The 22985-nt window shown below is 33.8% G+C and overlaps 5 protein-coding genes across 5 annotated transcripts in view; 3 read left to right on the top strand and 2 right to left on the bottom strand.

Annotated features, from left to right (window-relative positions):
• Positions 1 to 1102: 1102 nt before the first annotated feature.
• LOC125831992 (embryo-specific protein ATS3A-like) lies at positions 1103 to 2288 on the bottom strand. The gene is made up of 2 exons (XM_049511119.1): positions 2146 to 2288; positions 1103 to 1567 (listed from the first exon to the last, which is right to left on the bottom strand). Exons 1-2 carry the CDS (start codon positions 2266 to 2268, stop codon positions 1103 to 1105), a joined length of 588 nt encoding a protein of 195 aa, XP_049367076.1. The 5' UTR covers positions 2269 to 2288.
• Positions 2289 to 3469: 1181 nt separating this feature from the next.
• Positions 3470 to 4603, top strand: LOC125831965 (chitinase 2-like). The gene has a single exon (XM_049511088.1). It carries the CDS (start codon positions 3512 to 3514, stop codon positions 4430 to 4432), a length of 921 nt encoding a protein of 306 aa, XP_049367045.1. The 5' UTR covers positions 3470 to 3511; the 3' UTR covers positions 4433 to 4603.
• Positions 4604 to 4692: 89 nt separating this feature from the next.
• Positions 4693 to 6680, top strand: LOC125831946 (chitinase 2-like). Its single transcript, XM_049511068.1, has one exon. It carries the CDS (start codon positions 5513 to 5515, stop codon positions 6539 to 6541), a length of 1029 nt encoding a protein of 342 aa, XP_049367025.1. The 5' UTR covers positions 4693 to 5512; the 3' UTR covers positions 6542 to 6680.
• A 2421-nt stretch (positions 6681 to 9101) lies between these two features.
• LOC125831952 (uncharacterized) lies at positions 9102 to 10122 on the bottom strand. The gene has a single exon (XM_049511075.1). The coding sequence runs from the start codon at positions 10068 to 10070 to the stop codon at positions 9369 to 9371; it is 702 nt and encodes a 233-aa protein (XP_049367032.1). The 5' UTR covers positions 10071 to 10122; the 3' UTR covers positions 9102 to 9368.
• Positions 10123 to 14258: 4136 nt separating this feature from the next.
• LOC125831931 (DNA-directed RNA polymerase III subunit 1) overlaps positions 14259 to 22985 on the top strand; it is a 32062-nt gene continuing 23335 nt past the window's right edge. The window contains exons 1-7 of the mRNA XM_049511048.1: positions 14259 to 14311; positions 14440 to 14569; positions 16264 to 16413; positions 18241 to 18418; positions 19606 to 19775; positions 19935 to 20047; positions 20897 to 20993. Of these exons, the coding sequence (XP_049367005.1) occupies positions 14567 to 14569; positions 16264 to 16413; positions 18241 to 18418; positions 19606 to 19775; positions 19935 to 20047; positions 20897 to 20993 (711 nt within the window). The 5' untranslated portion in view covers positions 14259 to 14311; positions 14440 to 14566. The remainder of the gene's footprint in view (positions 14312 to 14439; positions 14570 to 16263; positions 16414 to 18240; positions 18419 to 19605; positions 19776 to 19934; positions 20048 to 20896; positions 20994 to 22985) is intronic.

The following is a 22985-nucleotide window of genomic DNA, read 5'->3' as shown; positions in this document are numbered from 1 at the left end:
TTATATGAAATATAAAGTGTTGGTTAATTATTAAAACTTTTATGTTGAGAAAATAAGAGTGATAGAGATAAGAATGATGAGCTGGATGTGTGGATATATCAAGAAAGGTAAGATTAAGACGGATGATATTTGGTATAAGGTGGATTGTGAAGGACAGGATGTGGGAAGTGAGGTGAAATGATTCAGAGATGTGTAGATGTTTTGATAAAGAGGTATGAGAGGTTGGTTGTAGTGAGTTGGATAATGAGTAGAGGTAGGCCTAAGAAATATTGTGGTGAAGTATTTAGGTAGGATATAACACAACTTCACCGAAGACATATCCGTAGATATCAGAATATGAAGGTTGAGAATTAGAACGGAGGATTAATAGGTAATCTACTAATTGGAAGTTCCTTTTTATTTTATTTTTAAAAAAAAAAAAAAAGAGCAAAAAGTTGGGTTTTCCTCACAAATTATTGTTGGTTTCTCTACATTTTTCAAATCATTAAATTCTCATTTTAAACCTTGTTTTTTTGGTTCCAAATTGTTGTGGTTTCTTTACATGCTTTATCAGAATTTATGTATATTTTACCAATGTAAAATATCACATGTTTCAAGGATCCCTAGATGTTGATATAGTAAAGGATCACCAATGAAGGTATTTTAGTGCGTTGTAAATTCTTTATCTAAGATTTGTATCATTTGATGATGTCATGTGAATCACTAAAAGAATGTATGAAGTGTATGACTAACCCAATATATTAAGGGAACTGAAACAGACTACCATGAGACAAACGATTTTCTTTCTAAAGAGATTCGATTCAAAACTCTTATATATTCAATACTGAAACAATTCCAGAGGTTTTCCCTAGCTTTGTCCATGTCAACAAACAATTCGAAGTACCTCAACTTTTTAGAACAGAATTGAATCAAATAACAGTGATTCAAATTACTTCCTTTTACACGAAATGTGATTTTAAAACGGAAATTCTATCTCTATACATTCAAATTCAATTACTCAAAGTACATTACAAGTTTAAAATTATCATATTTTATTTTCATAATTTTCACAGGACACAGAAAAATCTACGGACCTTCATCTTTTCACAGGACACAGAAAAATCTACGGACCTTCATCTCCAAAAACATTTCTCTTACGTTTTAACCCAAAAGGTGTCACTTGTGTCTCACAAAGGTCCAATCCATGCCATACACGACGAGGCAAATATCGTCGAAAATAAAACATATTTGAGCTAAAATGAGGTCCTTGTAAGACTTGAACTTGAGCAAAACCAGGACGCCAATCATCACTTCCAGCCAATTTAAGATATAGATAACAAATTGGTGATTTAACACATTGACCAGTGACTTGAAATTGATCAATCATGCAAGATTGAAATGGTTTTCTTGGGATGTCATCAAGAACTTGTGGTTCCAATGGATCAACTCTTCTAACATGTTTAGAATTCAAATGGTTCACTAAAATGTCATTGGAATTTTCATCACCAAACCTTAGACTTACATGATTTGTGGTGTCTGCACCTTTTGTACATGTTGTTTGTATTGTCACAAAATAAGTGCACTTTTCCTGAAAAAAATAATTGTCAAGACATAAGGTATTGTCACTCATTTGAATATAATTATGCTATTCAATTTTCTAATTTTCTAATTGTATAAATTCAGAATTTGTATAATTCAGTTCCTGATTGTATAAATCTAGAATTTATATAATTTGGTTCTTGATTGTATAAATCCAGAATTGGTATATCCTTACCTAACTATTTGTATACGATTTATGAAAAATTCATAATAAATTACCATGTTTGTATATTGGCAAGCGAAATACACAAACAGAGTTCTGAAAAAATCCTGTATAAATACAGAATTTGTATATACTTACCCTATTTGTATATTCACAAGTGAAACATACAAACGGAGTTTTGAAAAAATCCTAAATGTATAAATATAGAATTTGTATATACTTATCTTGTTTGTATATTCGCAATCGAAATATACAAACGGGCAAGCGAAATATACAAATCGTAACCTTCATAGCAAACATAACTATAGTTATGAAGCACAATTACAGAAACTATAGCTATAGAGCCTTATTATGTCTAGTATTTTTGCTATTTCTGAAATATTCTCTTAAATATATTATCATACCTTCTTTTTTGTTGAAAGGCTATCACTTGTGGGCTTGATGGAAACCTCCGAACCTGAAGCAAGAAAGATAAAACTTATGATAAAAATAATTAATGTTATTCTAAATTTGCTTATTAATATCATCTTTAATTAATCTATTGAGATTAATTTGATATAAAGAAATTAAGAAGAACATTAATGAAACAAACATGCATTTGTTTTTATATATAAAAGAAGTTTAGTATATATTTGATACTCATTCTTTGCTTCATATGGACAAAAAGGAAATATTCTTGGATGTTTAGATTACTTGAAGATAATAACCACCTTTTAATGATATTAATCTTCTTGTTTCATTTGCTTTTAGAGATAATTAATTAACGCACTAATGTTTTGTTTGTTGTATTGAAATTAACATGTATTGCGTAAATTTTAATTATTTTTTTTAAATTCCTTTCACCAATATGATAGAAAGGATACGAAGAAGATTTTGAGAGACAATTATGTCATTAATTGTACTAATACTACATTAGAAAACACTTAAAAATAATGATTGATAAGAAGTATTGAAAGATATTTTAGAAATTTCTTCATATTTATATTTATTTTTCGTATATTTGTCACTTGAAGATAACCTTTCTTTGCCTCAAAGGAACGGATTGCTTTTGTAGAGAAAAAATCAGAGATCATTTGGTTCAAAGAAATGAATAATGCAGAAATTAATTATGTAAGAATTAATATTAGAGGTACAGGTGATTATGCGTTGCTAATTGGGTCAATTTTTTGTTAAAATCAAAATTGAATCAATTTTAGTTGATTTTTTCAATTATTAAAATCAAACTAAACTAAAGTTAATATACATTTATATTGTGCTTGATTTGTGTCATTTGAACATAACTTGCGTCACTAAACTTATTCCTTAAGCTTAATTTCTTTTGTATGCCTTCAGACATAACTTGTGTCACTGCACTTATGTCTTGCGAATTTTATTTTGCTGTCAAATGCAAAAGCAAATGCAGCAAGACTACTTCAAACACAAAACTGAAGTCCAAATAGATTGTTACAAGTAACTTAAGACTACTTCAAGGTCCATGTATAATTTACATTTTAGATTATTAAACTTTAAGCCGTCTGTAGAAGATGCCAAGCAATACAATGTCAAATTTCCAGCTAACACATCATTTTTTTTAAAACTATATTGATGCTTTACCAAATACCAAACCAGGTCTGCAAAAAAAAAATGTTAACTCACAAAAGAACAACCAGAAATTAAGCCTTAAATGATGGTTTGGAGCAGCATGTAACAAATGTCTACTTTAAATATTGGTATCAGTTTTAGTTAAATACTAACAAGAAGTACAAGGAATCCTTCAAACTGCAAAAAATCATGGAGTGTTTCAAATTCTGCATCTCCTTTCTTGTCCTTCAAACTCTCTTGACCATTTCACGTATAACCGCGACAGTTTCACCAAGCTGTCCTGTGGTTTTCAGAGAATATATTGGAGCTCTAGGCAAGAATGTAACATTTTCTGATGTTCCAATTAATCCGAACGTTGAGTTTCACTTCCTCCTCTCCTTTGCTATAGACTACACAAACACAATTTCACCACAACCAACTAATGGTGACTTCCTGATCTATTGGGACACTGATAACCTCACCCCTTCTCATATTTCTTCCGTCAAGGCTAAGCATAAAAACGTTAAGGTAGGTATGACTCTCGGTGGTGATACAGTGAACGGTAAAAATGCCACCTTTGCTCCTACATCAATTACATCTTGGGTGAGAAATGCAATATATTCAATCACCAAGATAGCGAAAGAGTATAACCTGGATGCAATAGATATAGATTATGAACACTTCAATGTAGATCCAGATACATTTGCAGAGTGCATCGGGAGACTGTTGTACTTCCTTAAACAAAACAATGTCATCTCTTACACATCAATAGCACCATATGCAGATGATTCAGTGCAGGTGCATTATTTAGCACTCTGGAGAAAGTATGGTCATCTAATAGACTATGTCAACTTCCAATTTTATGCCTACGCGAAGGGCACAACCATTCCTCAATTCCTGCAGTACTTTGAAACACAGAGATGTAACTATAAAGGAGGCAAGATTCTTGTGAGTTTTGGAACTAATAATATTGGCGGCTTGTCTCCTGAACATGGATTCTTTGATGCATGCACCATACTAAGGAGCCAGGGGAAACTTCACGGTATCTTTATTTGGTCTGCAGATGACTCTATGAAGGATCACTTCCGATATGAAAAGCTGTCACAGAACCTCTTAGCAAGTGCAGCTTAGATATCTTGCATCGATTTAAGGCAATATTTTGTAGGCCATGACAAAAGATAAAAAATTGGAATGCTAGAATGTTATTTCTTATTTCGGAGACTTCTCTAGGAAATAAGACATGTATGAGGTTGTACTTGTATTGTGGTCTTAGAATCAAAATATTGATGCAAACAAGTTCAGATTTACGATTATGTGCTAAAGCTTACGACTCACAGAAAAATAATTATGTTTTTAAATATAGTTTAGAACACTAAAAGGACTGACACGAAGCATTTCACCAAAACGCAAAACATGTCAATTAGACTGACCAGCAGCTCTATTCAAGTCTAAGCATGTAGACGTGTTACAACACCTATACCTGAGTACAGATATGTTATAAAATGCAGCAGCATGCGTGAATATAAAGGTTAAGACTAGCAGGCACTTGGTTTCCATTATTATGCCTTGAATTAGTCGCCTAGAAAATACACAATTAAGAATTTTCTGGTTTCAAAAGCAAGCAATCCGTTCAGTATCTTGAGTAAAGAAAGTAAAACGTACAAGTTCCTTGACCAGCTTGCAGTCCCACCAGCATATGTCCTGTATTTTCCCAAACCCTTGCACTTTGCTTCATCTGCATCATCACTCTCAATGCATTTGGCGCGAAATATTTCTAGGCAGATGGATTTACCTGGTTTAACTTTCAATATCATGTGAGAATTAGATAGAAGTGAGAAAAGCTCTCCAAAATTGTGCTACTACTATGTTATTCAAGTGAAGAACCACCATTTAGTGTCTATGTACAAGCCTTTCAAACATCCTGCGGAATAACTTATTCCAGCTTATTCTTACAAACAAGAAAAAGACAATGCAGTACCAGCCGTTCAAAGCATTCATACCCCACAAGTTGTCATATAAACTGTCCAAATTCGATCACTTACCTAAGAAGAAACAATTGAGCCGTCCTTAGAAATGCCAAGAAAGTCAATGATTGGCTTCCAGCTGACACATAATCTATTAATAGTATGGATGCTTACAAAACCAGGTCCTGAAAAGAGACAAAACTCACAAAAGAACAAATAGAATCTAAACCTTATAGGGTAGTCGGCAATGCATACAACAAATGCCTTGTTGAAGGAGAAATATTTTAATAGGCATCTACTTTGGTTAAATACCAATAAGAAGTACAAGGGATCCTTCCAACTACAACAAATCATGAAGTCCTTAAAATTCTGCATCTCTCTTCTTGTCCTTCAAGCTCTCTTCAACATTTTCCCTACGATCGAGGCAGTTCCAGCATTCTGCCCTGGGGTTTTCAGAGAATACATTGGAGCTGAGGGCAAGAATGTCACATTCTCTGATGTCCCAATTAATCCAAATATTGAGTTTCACTTCCTCCTATCCTTCGCTATAGACTACACGAACACAAAATCACCAGAACCCACTAATGGTGACTTCCTGGTTTATTGGGACACTGATAACCTCACCCCTTCTCATATTTCTTCCATCAAGGCTAAGCATAAGAACGTTAAGGTAGGAATGAGTCTCGGTGGTGATACAGTGAATGGTAAAAATGCCACCTTCACTCCTACTTCAATTACTTCTTGGGTGAGAAATGCAATATATTCAATCACCAAGATAGTGAAAGAGTATAACCTGGACGCAATAGATATAGATTATGAACACTTCAATGCAGATCCAGATACATTCGCCGAGTGCATTGGGAGACTGTTGTACTATCTTAAACAGAACAATGTCGTCACTTACACATCAATAGCCCCATATGCAGATGATTCAGTGCAGGTGCACTATTTAGCACTCTGGAGAAAGTACGGTCATCTAATAGACTATGTCAACTTCCAATTTTATGCCTATGAAAAGGGCACAACCATTCCTCAGTTCCTACACTACTTTGAAACTCAGATGTATAACTATAAAGGAGGCAAGATTCTAGTTAGCTTTGGAACTGACAACAGTGGTGGCTTGTCTCCTAGACATGGATTCTTTGATGCATGCAGCATACTAAAGAGTCAGGGAACACTTCATGGTATCTTTATTTGGTCTGCAGATGACTCTATAAAAGATCATTTTCTATATGAAAAGCTGTCACAGAACCTCTTAGCAAGTGCAACCGTTTAAGATAATCCTTTGTAGGCCATGTTCCGTGTTTGAAGTAGTTCGCTTACTGTGGTCTTAACATCAAAAATCCAGATTTACAATTTCTAAAGGTGCTAAAAACTTAATCTTTGCATAAGTATTGAGTAGTATAGTCTGTTTAATGCATTCCATGACAGACCAGATATAGGACAAATGCAAGGAAATATGATAATCATAGGACATGAAGTGTACTCATGGAATTAGTGAGGTGCACAACCCAAACAATTCCATTAGATTTGTGTAAAAGTGATGAAACATAGGCGCTTCACGTGTGTATTTCATTTTTAAAAAATTAATTTTATTATTTTCTTATTCCTTTCCATTTTCTTTTTATTTCTTCTTCGTTTCTTTTCTTCCAGCAGCTTTTCCTCCTCAACCCATGGAAATAGTTGAGGTGCACACGCTGGCTCGAACACCACGGTTATTAAAACAATAGGACACAGATGCAAAGCTTATAGCAGCACACTTCCCAACTTGCCAGGGAATCTAACAAAATGTAGAAAGGCCTACATGTAAATACCTTCCCCAAATCTATTTTTGTCTAAACAATATGCCTATCCACTATCCAAGGTCTATAGTAGATATATGTTTAGACAAAATAGATTACTATCAGATATATGTTTAGACAAAAAAACTAAAACACAAGCCATACACCTTGCAAACGTCAAGTAAGCAAAATATATTACTATCAAATATAAGTTTAACATGCTATAACTAGATGAATACATATTTAGAGTCCAAATGGAGGAGATGTGATCTTAAAAGGAATCTACACATCTGTAAAAGTATTAAGTCAATGCAAATATACCCACACAACAAATCAATCAACAACTGACAGTAGCTAACTTGAAAAAACAAATCAAGTTTCCAACATATATATTAGAGTTCAAATGGAGAAGATGCTTTCATGCATTATAAAAAGGACAAATTGTTTATAGAATCGACAACTACAACATTAAATGTAGCAACCAAGTTCATCTCATGAATTCCAATGGCAAATTTCTCTTTTCTATAAGAAATAGGGTAAGTACCCTTCACGTGTCATACTGATTCTTTTTTACGAGCCAAGTACGTAAATTACACTTTTTTTACTTAAATTTTCAACATACTTGCACATACTTTTTTTCGAACAGAAACAGTGTTTGGACATTGGGATGGATATAAATGGAGTTATGATAGAGTGGCTAGCAAAGAGATACCATGGTTTCAAGTGAAGAAAACTCACAATGTCCGTAAAGGAGATAAACTCACCATGTACTCCTCTCCCAGTGTCACGTACAAGCTCCCCGCAAGCAGCAACCATTTCAATTCATATAGTTAGTTACCTTCACTATTGAGTTAATCTTTTTTTATTTGACCCAAGAAGTATAAATTTAGAAGTTGCATCCTCCTAACTACTTAGTAGTTATAAAGAACTGTTGGAGTTGAAACAGGAAAGCTATAAAAACTCCCAACAACAAAAATTAGTACTAAAATTTATCAAATGGAGTAAAGGAAACTCATATTAGAGAAGCAATAAAATCAAGAATAAAATGATAGTTATAGATGCTAATAAGCTTGCCTTTTCAGAGATTAAAAGGCCATGGGCGGATCTAGAGATTAGAAGCCAACAATCATACATTGAGAATACTAAAACATACAAATTTATATATGTTTTCTGCCATTTCTTGGAGTTCAAAGTTCTCTCTTCTTTAGTTGAGGTTACTCTCCTCCTCCCCTTCTCCCCTCACCCTACCATGATTTATGTTGCTTGTACATTTGATATTGCCAAGCTATGCTTACACTAACCAGTGAATTTTTGCCATTACTGCTTATTGTCAAACTCAACTAATTATCTGGATGTGCCACCTTTTGGTTGATACAGAGGTCTCTATCTCACGTGTTTGATTCTTTACTATGTCTAAGTCGTAACTTTGATTTCAGGAAAGTGCTTACAAAACATATTTACGAGTCTGGTGCTTTGTCCTGTGGAGATGGAGCAATATCGAACGAAAGACCTCTAATTAAGAATGGAGAAATCTCAACTGTCTTACCCACTCTAGCTAATAATGTACATTATGATAGCTTCTAGTTAAAACATGTTAATGGGTTTACATGAATGTGAAACATTGACTAGCTTGCAGTTCAACCATCATAATTCATCCCAAGTGAACTCTTGCTCCTTGTTGAATTGCTCAATTCAAATCCTTTAGCTCAAAGAAGGCAGTCAGACTATGCTAACATAGAAAAACAGATTCGATAAAACATGCTCTGGTTCTGAAGTTAACTGAACAACTCCTTTAAAACTTGCATTCTTTTCCGTTTCCTCTTCGACTGAAGCTAATGGACAACCTAGCTACAACTTTCAAGGGTTCAGCATGTGAGAACTAGGAAGAAGTGAGAAAAACATATCCAAAAGTGTGCTATTGAGTCATACAAGTGAATAACCACCACTTAACCAACCAACAACAATCTCCAATAATTAGCAAAGAAGTTACACAAATTTAAATAATGTGAAGAAACAGAAATGAACAAAAACATGTTAGCTTTGATTTGCTCAATGTATACAACCATATGCTTCTGCTAGTAATATAGATTGAATCCGAAAAATGCTACCTATACTAAAAAAAAAATAGTTTGAATCCTAAATTCATTCTGATATGTAGACCATATCAAATTTGAATCATATCTCGACAAAATTACTTGAAACGATATATCAATACAGCTCTAGCAATGACAAACGCAAGGGAGAGGATTTCCGCAGGTGTTACACTAACTCTGATCCTCAACAATAGTAGCAACAACAGCAACTAGACTCAACTAAATTCAATTACTCATCACCTTCAATTCTTCTCTTTTTACTCTTTTTCTTGCTACTCTGCTCTGCTGAAGCAGAACCAGCATCAGGATCCATACTCTTCCCATCTTCTTGCACCTTCCCCACCTCGTGTTCACTGTCACCAGCGCCACTATCCTTCTTTTTCTTCTTCTTCTTCTTCTTATTATCTCTACTCGTCATACCATCTTCCTTAACTTCCTTCAACTTCAGCTCCCTATCTATTTTAACAAACTCCAGCTCATTTTGGTTGGATGTTTCCATCTCTTCTTCCCCTATATCGAGTTTTTGTTCAGTCTTGATCAACTTATGACCCTTCACTTTATCAATTTTTGATGAATTTTTGGTCTTAGCCTCAGCTTCCGGGTTTTCTTCCTTGACAAGATTCTTGCTTTTCTTGTTTTGTCGGAACCCATTTGGGATATCTTCATTCTTCACTGTACTTTCAACCTTTAAACCCACATCCCGATTATTCTTTTCTGAAATTTCTTCAACTTTGACATGAGGCTCCTTTTTCACACTGAGTTTCTGCTGAATCTTAACAAGCTTGTTGAATGAATCAGCAGCACCTTGGAGATATAAGGAAACAGCATGTGATGCTTCGTGGTCTGATGCAGCAAATTTGGAGAGGGATTTTGCTGCGGCGGAGAGAGAGATTGGGATTGTAGATTCAACTTTAGCTGATACCCTCTTCATTTTGCTATGCTTCTGTTGAGCTAGGATTTTTGTTAGGGTTTTATGATTTTAACTTTTGAGTTCCACTTGACTTTCTACCTATTTCAAAATCAGGGTTTCATTAATACTAATAAATAATTTAAGGCCCGTCGTATGGGCCCAATATAATTTAATAAGTATATCATAATCTCTAAAAAAAAGTTAACATTTAAGAAAATTACAAAAATCTCCTTTCGAATACATTTCTATTCCTGCCGGAGAAAACAATCAAAATGTATGAGGGTTGCTTTACATTGATCCTTAATATATTCCACATGATTCATATTGTCCTTAATGTATTATAAAAGGTACTCAATTTGGTCTTTTGTCCTAAAAGTAACAAATCCATAAGTTAAATTTAACGGCAAGCCCACTAAAAAATAAAATACCAAAAGCTCCCATCTCCTTCATCAGGCATAGCTGAAAAGCTTGGCCTAATTCTTCTCCCTTCTCTCTTCTCCAGCGATTATAATGTTCTAGGTCATTGACACACCGCCGCTCGTCCACCAGCCAGTCGTTACTCTCCACTTCAGTCCCTCCTCCACCCATCCTCTGTTCCCATTGTTTATTAGCTCTAATCCAAAATTAGGATTTCTAAAAAAATTATATTTTTTAGTATTAAATTAGAAAATTAGTTTATTTTTTTACGTTGTTATTGATATTATAAGATTTGATCCTATATTTAGAATTGTTAATGTCTCTATTGAGAGCCAATACGTCACAATTTTTTTTAACAAATCTTATGTTCCTTTTGATGGCTAAGGTAAAAAAAAAAACAACACACAAACTCTCTGAAACAGATCTTCTGATGGGAAGACATAGATAATGAAGGAGAAAGGGAGCTTTTGGTATTTTTATTTTTTCATGGTCCCTAACGTTAAATTTAACTTATGGATTTGTTACTTTTAGGGCAAAGGATCAAATTAAGTACCTTTTATAATATACATTCAGGACCATATGTGAAATATATTAAAGATCAAAATAAAGTAACCCTCATATATTAGGGACCATTTTGATCATTTTCTCATTCCTACAGCCATCCCTTATCGGAGAAATACTTATCCCCTCTCGAATTCATTTCCGCAAGAAATAATGTATCATTTGCAATGTATCAGACAACCAAGAAATGTATTCGAAAGCAATGAAAAATTTGAGAATTTTGTAATTGAGGAAACTTCCGGGATAGGATGTAATTAGCCGGCAATGTATGGAATTTTTGTACTTTAAACTATTTTTTCCAATAAACAATTTCAAGACATTACTTAATAATTTGTTTCAAATGTTCATACGACATAAATGTGTCGTTTGCAACTCAAATTGAGAAAGTTGAATTCCAAAAAATACTATGCAACAAGGAAATAAAGAATTGTGTTAGATTATGAGTTAAAACATTTCGTGTTCAAGGAATATATAAAATGCTTATATCTTTGAAAAAGTTCATCGATCTTCATATATTTTCACAAGTGATATCTATTTTCCACAATATTGTTATCTTCTTTTTGCAATATTTGCACCATAAAATTTGCATTTGATAAAATACTAATCATTGATCAATTAATTCATAAAGACCGATTCAATGCCTTTCAAATCTCTATTGCTTCAGCTTACAAAAAGTTCTTGAGATGATGAAGAAACAGACCATTCTTGAAAGCCTAAAAAATAGTGAAGGAGACGTATGGATGTTTCTAGACATATGTTGTTGTCTCTGTGTTGGGAAATCTCTAATAGAAATTGGATATTGTGTAAAATTACAAATATAGCCTTGGTCGTCTTAATTTATCATGCTTCTATATAGTAGAAATCTATAACATAATTTTAATTAATATTATTAAATAGTATTATGTATGGATAATTTATTATCACTCTATTCATAATCATCCGACACCACCACTAACCACATCTGCCATCATGACCATTATTATTGTCAACCACCATTATCCTCGTTTATCATCAACTATATCTGATATCATAATTGTTAACCATTACTTTCAAGTGTTACTACACTTACTTCCTCAATCATTATAATTATATTCATTAGCACCATTCTTATAGTCTTTGTAGCCACAACCACCTCTACAACCATTATCATCACTATAGACTTTTTTTTTTATTACCAACAAACTCTATCGTTACAACTAGCACCGCCACCAATTACTATCATACATTCTTCGATTACAAACATCATTGTTGCCACCTACATCATTACTATTAGCCACTACCATCAATGCGATCAATCTTTACTATCAACCGCCTCTATCATCAAAACTAACACCGTCACCAACTATTACAAACACATCATCAACCACCACACATTCTTCAGTCACCACCAATTACATACTAACATCAATTAACTTCACTGGTACAACCACCAACACCACAATCATTCACTTCTATTATGACAATCATCACAACCCCAACCAATCACCTTCACCGTTACAACTAGCACCACTATATCATAACTAACCACTAATAACAACTAATATTTTACCACCATCACTATTAACTATTTCTACAATCACTATCAAAGCATAATTGTTTCATTTCTTTTATCAAACAAAAGTATACTATCCTCAGATTTTAAGCAAAAAATAAAAAAAACTTGACACAAATTATATATAATTAAACGGTGGAATGTTACTTTAGAAAATTTGTGGTCATTCACAAATAAAGAGGTTCAAGATATACATTTTAGATAATTAAATATTAATATGCTTCATTCAAATATTCTAAACACTGGAATAAAAAATTGGAAAGATTACGCAAGCAAACATATACTAGTTAATTACTTAACATAACTATAGTTTGCCTTAATTATAATTTACGATCTACTTTTAGCTATAATTACGCGGCTCAACTTTCTAGTTTTGTATAATTCGCATGTTTGTATAATTTGGAATTTGTATAATATAATTTGTATAACTTTTGTATAATTTGGAATTTGTATAATATAATTTGTATACTTGTTTACACTTTTGATGTTTGTAATTGTATAAATTTGTTATTTTTAGTTTATACAAAAATAACTGAATTATACAAATGTACCTGCGAATTATACGAACCTACGAATTATACAAATTCGCGAATTATATAAACGAGGCTCCTTAAACTATAGCTACAACCCATATGCAAACTATAGCTATGAAACATAATTAAGTTTATTATAGTTGTGAAAGTTCTTCTAAAAATTATCTATATCAAAGGAATTGAAAGCCTATAAATCCATTCAATTCTTTCACTTTATCATCAAATATAAACTAGTATAAAGTATTGATATGTTGGGACCACTGACTAGACTGAGGGAAGCAGATCTAATTTGGATTTCTACTATGCTACCTAGACAAAGGGTGATTATGTGCCTTGATCTATTATGCATGATAACAAGGAACTAGAGAGTGTACAAGGGTTTGAATATAGACACAAGGTTTATAACGACACAATACAAAAAATAAAATCAGCAGAGAAAGGGCGAGCATGTTCACAGGATCTCGAAAAGAAAGAAGATGCCAAGTTTTGATATAGATAATTTGTAATTAATATAGGTTTTGTTTGCTTTCTTTTTCTTTTTTCTTAGCAAGTGCGTTGGAGGTCTAGTTCAAAGCTGAATAATCTTTCTAGAAGGGGATTTAGATCACCAGATGCTCTTAGATTGTAAAGATCACTAGACTGCTGAGTTGATTAAGTTGTATGATAATATTCATATCTTATTGCCAAAAAAAAATCAGTTACATATAGTGACGGAATAACACAATGCTCACAAACATAGTATTTCCTTAATTTTATAGTATTAGTTGTTCATTTGTGCTTACACACCTATTAAAAAATTATAAATAAGAAGAATTGTTTTATTAATTTATCTGTGAGTTTTTTTTTTTTTTTTAAAAGGAAAAACAACTAAAAATTTGAGAGTGGTGAGAATCGAACCCACAACCCTTTGAAAGGTGGCGAAAAAACTAAACAATATTTACCAACTAACCTAGAACGAACTTTGCTCTCGCCGCCTTCGTTTTTAATTAAGGCCACTTAGGGTTTCTCTATACTTCATATATAAACAGTCCATCGTTGTCACTGGCGCCCCATAAACCCCAGTAAGCATCTGCTTAAACCCCAGAAAAAAACTGTCCTTTTTGAGTTTTCTGGGTGGTGCCCAGGAAGATGAAGGGAATACAAAATTCGTTGCAAGTCACCAAACAGCCCTACATTGAAGATGTTGGCCCTAGAAAGATGTTAGTAGTTGTGTGATCATTTTTTTTTTTTGATTATGTTTTCTGTTTTTTTTGAATGTTGTTTGGGGTTAATGTTTTCATGATTGGATTTTGATTGTATCTATTTTGTTTTTATTGTTGTTGGACAGAAAAAGCATTAAATTTTCTCTCTTCTCAGAGTCTGAAATTTTGAAATCAGCTGAAGTTGAAGTCTACCTTGGGCTTTACTATGAATCTACTAAAAAGCCTATTCAAAATGGCTTGTTAGACCCCCGCATGGTAACTCTCTTATCTACATTGTTCATCGTGATAGAAGGCTATACTAGTATATAATTTGTGGTTCAATTTATGGAGGGATAGTTGTTGCCCTGGATTCTTTTTGGGGTTGCAGGGAGCAAAATGCAGTTTAGTTTTGTTTCTTGTCATAAATATACAATTTTTACACCAAATTAAGAGAAATCTGACTTCCCAGAATGATGGTATGCCGTGCTATCTGACTGTAGAAAAGGAATGTGAAATTCTGTTTTTATATAGATGAATGTTATCTTTAGTTTCTAGCTTGTATCCTTTTGAATTTTGAAGATTTTGATGCAAGGAAAATAGCTTTCCATTTGTTTTAAGAAGTTGGAACGTGTAGAACAGTAATTAGGTTCGTGTGTGCATTAGGAGTCTTTATGGTTAGAGACTTGTATCTCTGTGTAGAGATAACTGTGAGATTTGGAGTATTTCTAGTTTCAGGGAACTTCTTCTTTTTTTGTTGGGGAGGGGGTGTTGTGGTGGTGGGGTGAATGAGAACTCTCGATTTGTCTTAGAAGATGAATTTTGTAGTATTGGAATGAAATGGGCCTAATAGAGCAAAATAGATGAAATGAGGAATTAGTTTTTTTTTTTGGAAAAATTACAGAAATCCCACCTTTTAGTTTACTTATTACCATTATCCCCTATAAGTTTTACAAATCTCCAAAATCCCTCATTTTCGCACATCAAATTAGTGTATCAACGCTTATATTATTGTATCGCTTATATTATTGTATCCATTTGAGGGATTTCTGTAATTAAACTTTTAAGGAATAAATTGTAATTTTGCCTTAAAAGTATGTAATTTCTGTAATTTGCCCTTTTTTTTGGTAGTGCAGTGTGAAAAGGGGGGGGGGGTATCTCAAAATAAGATAATTATGCTAAGACAACATGTCTATTTGTTTTTGGAGCATAGCATATGCAACCTTTTCGGAGATGAGTATTTCAGGAATGAAGACTTAGACTTAATTGGTTTGGCATGAAGTTTGTCTTTTCTAGGACTCTGATAAAGTACAGCCAAACACTCTCAGTAAGAAGAAAGTTGAGAGAATTGCTTGCTTATTCCTTCAAGCTTAGTTGGAAAATTCATAGTAAATACATGTATACAATTTCGGTTTAGCTAGAATTAAGATCTGTGTTTCATGAGTCCCAACTCTGACAGAACATGTGCCGAATACTATCCAAGAGACGAAGAAGTTGGATGAGAGCACCAAAAGAAAAATTAAACAAGAGCACCAATTTTAATTTCCAAACTGGAATTTCTATTTCTTCAAAAGCAGTTTTGTAATTTTGCTCTTTTCACACCATAAAGTTCTCTATAGGCAAAAAGTTTATGTTGTTGGTGCTTCTTTGCTTCTTTCCTCATTCGAATTTAGGACAGCAGAAAGTCTATAAAAGGATTTTTTGGTAAAAGAATGGGAAATAAATCTTAGTTTAAAATTACGAGCTGTTCTACAGTTTTATAATTGCCAACAATTGATGAGCCACTCATAGTAGTTTGAATGAGCAGAAGCTAAATGAAGTTATATTGATTTAGGAGTAGACGATGGAACAACAACCCTGAGCTTCGTGTTTCTCTCTGAGATTCCCTTTATATATTTTTTGTCTACCAATTACTTTTTTGTGTCTTTGATGCTGATTTCCATATCTTGATTATAGGAAGTTTTGGATTTCAGGGACCTCCAAACAAGAGTGGATGTTGTGAAACATGTCATGGTAATTTTAGAGAGTGTCCAGGTCATTATGGGTACTTGGTTCTTGCTCTACCAGTTTATAATGTTGGATATTTAGGCACTGTGGTGGATATCTTGAAGTGCATATGCAAGGTGATATCTTGTTTGAACTTAACTTCTTTAATATTATACATCATTAGGTGATTTGTGTTTTAATGATTGAAAAAGCTATCCGTAGTTAATCTTTTCTGGTACGTCAACTTTTTACAACTCCGGCAGTTTTACTGGTACAGTGGCTGAAAATTTAATTTTTCTTCCACATCATGGTAGTAGTGAGGAAAAGTAATACCCAAATTGTTAGAAATTACTTTGGTTGAAAAAAGAGTCATTGGTAACTTTAATTTTAAGTTGTTAAATGATTAAATTTTGTGATAGTTTTTATGCTAAATCAAAGTTTTAGAAGTGTGAAAAGTATTCAGAGACGTTAACCAGCATAATGAGAAAAAAACACCTACTTTCCTATTATCCTCAAGGCAAATAAAACAGTATGTGGATCAACAGTCTAGATTATTGATGTAATACTTCTACTGTGAGAATTCTTAATTTTTTTTTTTTGATGCAATACTTGTATAAACTGCCAAATTACAGCAAAAAATTTTCAGTTTAGAACAGACAAGAGAAATAGGTCATTTATTAGAAATAGGTTGCCCTTCTGATTGATATGACATAAATATTTTTGATAATTGCAGTTGTCGCAAACACTCTCAATACAGAAAAAGATAAGAAAACATGGGTATGAGCTTCTTAGAAACATCCCCCCCCCACGCGCGCACACACACACACACAAAAAGAAGCATGTCTGGTCCTTATGAATACTTTTGTTTCTGGATGAAAAGAAAGAAGTAGAAATGCTCATAGAGATCAAAATGTGAAAGTCATTTTGGTAGAACCTGGTTCGGGGGCACAAAACATTTTTGAAACAAATTCAGAATAAAGAAGCAGAGGTTTGTACATATCATGGCATTGACGTCATGTTTGATTGATGAAATTGTTTCACCCAGAAAAAGAATGAAAGAAAGAAGAAGTAGATGAGAATGATTTTGAAGTTAGGGAAAAAAGGCAGTAATTTGAAATTAACATGTAAAAATTAGTAACTTTATATTAACACAATAGAAGAAGTAAATGGGATGTTTGGGGAGTAAGGCGCATGCAGTAATTTTAAATTAATATGTATAAAACTAGTAATTTTGTATTAACATGATAGTAGAAGTAAATGAGATGTTTGGGGAATAAGACTGCTATCACGCTGTTATCTTAAATTAACATGTAAAAGCTAGTTTCAGAGGCAAACAATATCTCTAAATCAAATTTAGAACAAAGAAAAAGAGGATTCTGATGGGGTTGGTGTATACGAAGAATTTTAAGGTGAATTATTTTGGGGGAAGGTAAAGGATGCCTGGTGCTGGGTAAGGTAGATTAATTACGGTGAAGGTTTAAAACGTATTCTATATGTGCAAACACGAAATTGCCTGTATTATGAATAATTTTTTTTTTGCAATGGATTCATCTGCTGAAGGTAAAGTTAGTATCATCTGGTGGAGAATTGTCATAGCAAAAGTTAGTCAGATTGCGATATAACATAGGTCAGTAATAAAAATAAATCTGAATAGTGATTAAGTAGAAATTGAACAATCTTCAAAAGCCAATTAGTAAGATTTCACGTCAGGACAATAATTTATTTGATTTTGATAATTTCACCTTGTTACCCCATTCCTCACTTGTGGGAGTACACGGGGTTTATTGTTGTTCCCGTGTCATGATGGTTTGGAGATAGTAAACTAATATTCGTGAAGTTTATGATGCCTTATTAGAGTTTAATTTTCGTTTTTTCCCCTTACACTAGCCTTGCTCAAGAGCTTGGTATCTATTTTCCTTGTAGTGCTTTAATAATTTTCCTTGTGCAACTGCTTTCTTGATCAGTGCTGTTCCTCGATACTTCTGGATGACAAGGAGCGTCGAGACATTTTGAAGAAGATGAGAAATCCAAGAACTGAGTTTTTGAAGAAGAGTGAACTACATAAAAGGGTTGTGAAAAGGTGTAATGCCATGGCAGGTGGCCAGAAGACTGCGACATGTTCCAAATGCGGATACATGAATGGTTTGATATTCTTCTCCATCTCCATTGTTTTGGGTGAATTTGTTCGGTCTAGATTCCATCTACACTTCTATTGACTAGTCATTATACATTTGTGTTCCACATGTATTTCGCGTGATTATAAAGAGCATATTTGAAAATATCTTATGAAAATGTTGTATCAATAACCTAATTCGGAATCAAAATGATTCGGATATTCTTTGAACTTGTAAATGTGAACAAACATCATTTAGTCAAATATTAATGTGTGTAACAAATCTTTATTAAGTTGTAGGTTTTTAAGGGGGACAACTTGTGGGCCAGGGGTCAACCTGACAATAAGTATTGCCTCCTCGCCCATTTTTGTGATATACTTTATCACACCTTTTTAAAGATTAGTCAAATGACACAAACGTGGTGCATATGATAAGCTAAATTCTTTTTTTTTTGAGGAGCTATGATAAGCTAAATTCTATCTTACAATATCTGTATAAACACAATATAAATGATACTAGATGTAAAGACGATGTGTATGAGTGATTTTTCCACATTAGTAAAAGTATTTACCTTAAAAATATATCAAGCTTTATAAATTTTTTGTTGAACCATTTGACCATCTCACTAAAAGCATAAGTTGTTAGTGAGATCACACTTTTATTTACTCAGTTATGTCTTTAACATACCCCATCACGTGAGTGCATGATTCTTTTTTCATGAGCCAAACACGTTAAAATTCATTTTAATATTGGGAGGCAGTAAGAATCGAACCCAGGACCTCTATCTTCTCTAGTACCATGTTGAAGTGTGCCACCATCTCATCGAAACCCTTCATTTGTTAGAAAAAGCACAATTTTTTTTTTAATTTTATAAATAATCAATAAGAGAATTTATAAATACTTGTACTAAGCTAGTGGCTAGTGCAACAACCGTAGTTACAAATTGTGCAAATCTTCTATTGTTTCTAGCATTGCATCTATATTATGTACAATAATTAGTTTGCACCAAAAAGCTACCAAAAAGATATATCTATATTTAATGGGTATACATGTCTCTCCTTTTGCTTGATTATTATGTCTTCAACAGTTTCAAATGATTAATTTGAGAGTTTGATGAGATATTAGGGGAGGCTGCATTACTCTATGGTCTTGCACGGTCACAGTACCCTCTCAATCTCGTTGTTTATTTTATTCTTTTATATTTGTTAATTGTAGGTATGGTGAAAAAGCTTCAGTTAAAAATCACACATGAACAAGGAAATCGTATCTTGGATGAGATCAATGTTGCTATCTCTGACAAGAGAGAGCTCAGGGCATCTGTTAGTGTGCCTCCAGAACTTGACCCAAAAGTAGTTTACTCCCTTTTCAAGAATATGTCCGATGAGGTATTGTTTAATATTTTGTTAATTCGTATGCCCTTTCGTCCTTCTTCTAAAGTAATTCACTTGGTTGTCTAGTCCTACTTTTTTATTATACTTTCTATCATTGTTCAGTTTCAACAAAGATTATACTTTCTACCATTGTTCTCTCATGATTCTGTGCAGGATTGTGAGTTACTCTACCTTAGTGATAGACCAGAAAAACTCCTTGTTACAAGTATTCCGGTGCCACCAATAGCTATTCGCCCTTCAGTATTTGTGGATGGTGGAACACAGAGGTCATATGCAACTTTTTTGACTTTTAACTTTTACTTTGATCTAGAGTGTATGTTGACAATAGAAGATATTTTAGTGCAAAAATGTTTTTTCACACTTCAAAGTACCCTTTTCTGTCATTTTGGGTTCATAGGTAGCTGTACTACTTGTTTTGGGATGTGAACTTTTTGAGGTCCATATCTGTTTTGGGATGTCAATTTTGGGTTCATAGGTAGCATGCTTACAATACTTATATAACATCCATATCTGTTGAAATTTCTCAAGCAAAAGAACTCACAGGAGTAGTCTTGTTGCTTCCATCTTCTTACAAATTTTCTTCACTTTGGAGGCTTCCTTCAGTGCAAAGCATAGCCATTCCACTGGCTTCTGGCTAGAACAGGTTCTTCTTATCATGTTTCAATCTCGTTCTGTCCAGTTGTACCAAGTCTCTCCACGAGATTCTTCCCTGGTGATGTCATATGATTTGAAACCAATGGAAAAATAGGTCAAATTGTCTTCCATCTTGGCTTGGTTAAGATTTCCGGCCAAGGGGGTTGCCAGATTATACACTCTAAGTTGACTTTCTGTTGGTTGAAAAGGTTAGAAAAAGTTTACCTCGGGGATGTGCCTGGGAACATTTTTTACTCTGCCTGTATTAGCTCAATAGTTTTTGTTCTATGAAACTTCAATCCCTGAGATTGTCATCAATACTCTTCTTCTTTTGTAGCTTTACATGATTGACACATTGGTATTCTGATAGATGCTCAATTACCACTTGAAGCCTGGCTTTGTATTTGCTGTGCTATTATCTTTCACATTAATATTCAAATACTTTTGACAACTCCCTGAAGTTGTTTAGTTGCTTGTTGCAGCAATGAGAATGACATCACGGAGAGGCTTAAGCGCATTATTCAAGCAAATGCCAGTCTTCATCAAGAGATGTCTGATTCCAGTCCTGTTAAGAGTCTGGTAAGTTTTGGTCGACTTCCTGCTCTTTTTGAAAGTTAATGATTCAGTGTTCTCAGTTATCATCTTTTTGTAACTTTTTTTTGATTGTCAATTAGATGGAATATTTACCATGTTTCTTCTGGACTTCATATTTAATGTGTTACATTTCTTTTATGTTATAGTTGAATTGTGTACTTGATGAGAAGTATTAAGCATATTTTGATATCTACTGTATTTTACTCTTTGCCAAAATATTTTATGTCACATAGGAGACATTTTAGGAGTCAATTTTTCTTAAAAGTGATGTTGAGGAGCCTAATATTATTGCAACTCCCTTTCCATAATTGTGGGTGTCTATGCGTGTTTGGTTTTTCTTGCAACAAGTATTGTTTTTTTATTTGGATGACCGTGGTGTCTGGGCTAGCTTTCGCGCACCTCGACTAATTCAACAAGATACCTACCACCTCCCACCAACAACAAGTTCTAGGTAACTCTGTTCACCAAGGCTATGACAGATGAAAAGAATCACCTAGTGTTTAGTGTTTTTTGTCTCCGCTGAGTTTGCAACAAGTATTGTTTAGAGTGTTAACAGGAATCTCAATTAGTCACAGTTCATATTGATGTTTTAGAGTTGTATAAAATCCCGTGGTAGATATTAGAGCATCCGGAGAAAGTTTGTTAATATTATGGGCCACTTAACCCTCTGCATGAAGGTTTCAGTTAAATGCTTAGGTTTTTGATGTGGTATCTGAGCCCGTCTTTGTTGGTGGTGTAGAAAATTGACCTTGGATCTAATTTAATCCCCAAAATTAATTCATCCAACGAAGATTGTACATGCCACATATATGAAGACAAACAACAAATTCCCTCACAAATGTGTAGCACTCTTAACACCCCCTTCCCCGGGCATGCCCAGGATTGGACATTTGAACTGTTTATAAAATAATGTGGGCCCAACACTGGAAACCCATCAACAGGAATGGGGCTGATCTTTACACCAAGGGAAGACAATGGAGCTTGGGGCGTAATTCAACCCAAAATTTAACTACTAATGTGAGAATTGTCCAAAATTATATAAAGACAATGACACATTTTCTCACCTTGTCTTGAAGCCTTAACATTTCATGTTTCCTCATTTGTAGGTCCACATTCAAGTCCACTTGTGAACCTCAAAAACTGAGTTGTGTGTGAGGTATATAGAGCCTCACATCTGATAAATAAGGGCATCCAATGGGGATTTAAAGGTCTTAGGGTCACTTCACTTGATTTTAGGTTTTAGGTTGGATTTACCAGTTCTTTCACCCTCAATACTTGGGGTCATATACTAGCAGCACATCATGCCAAGGTCCAAGCAAAAGAATTAGACCCACATGTTTTGGGGTGTGTTACAGGGCTACCTAAATAATTTAAGTATTCCTTCTTTAGCAAACTAGATGAAGCAATTCACGATCTTCTAAAAAGTTGGTGGAATATGCATTATTGTTTATGTTTGAACTGCGTAAAGCTGCCCCAGGGGTTGTACCTCAATCAGAATAGTAGAAGACCTCTGCTTAGTAACTCGTAGTGGAATATGTGGGAGATCATCTCAAGGTATGGGGTTGTAGAGGAAGGTAGTGAAAAAGATGCAATCTTGTTAAGAAACCAAGAGCGTAAAAATTGGGAAGTTTATTCTTGGACATCCAAGTGGCAGTGGCAGTTGTTAGTTGCGGGTTGCAAATTTCTGTTTTTTCTTGTGGTCACCTCATTTTCACCTTGCCATTTCTGTCAACTCATTATCAGGTTGTAATTGCTGTGTGTTATTTTCTATCATCAGCTTTTTGCCATGGTAGAAAAGAACCAACTGATAACTTTATTTTCAATTTAGACGCATTCTTTTAGATTTAGGATGCAATAGCATGTACATTACAACTGATGGGAATTCTTTCATACATTGTGCACTTCTGCACCTTTGGGTTGGTCCTTTTGTACTCTCTGGCTTAGCAGATAAAATTCTAGCCCTTTTGCATTAATACT

Source organism: Solanum verrucosum, unplaced genomic scaffold (genome assembly GCF_900185275.1).
Source record: "Solanum verrucosum unplaced genomic scaffold, falcon-dt-bn FXZP01000042.1, whole genome shotgun sequence".
Taxonomy (NCBI): Eukaryota; Viridiplantae; Streptophyta; class Magnoliopsida; order Solanales; family Solanaceae; genus Solanum; species Solanum verrucosum.
This window is presented reverse-complemented; position numbering and strand designations above follow the sequence as displayed.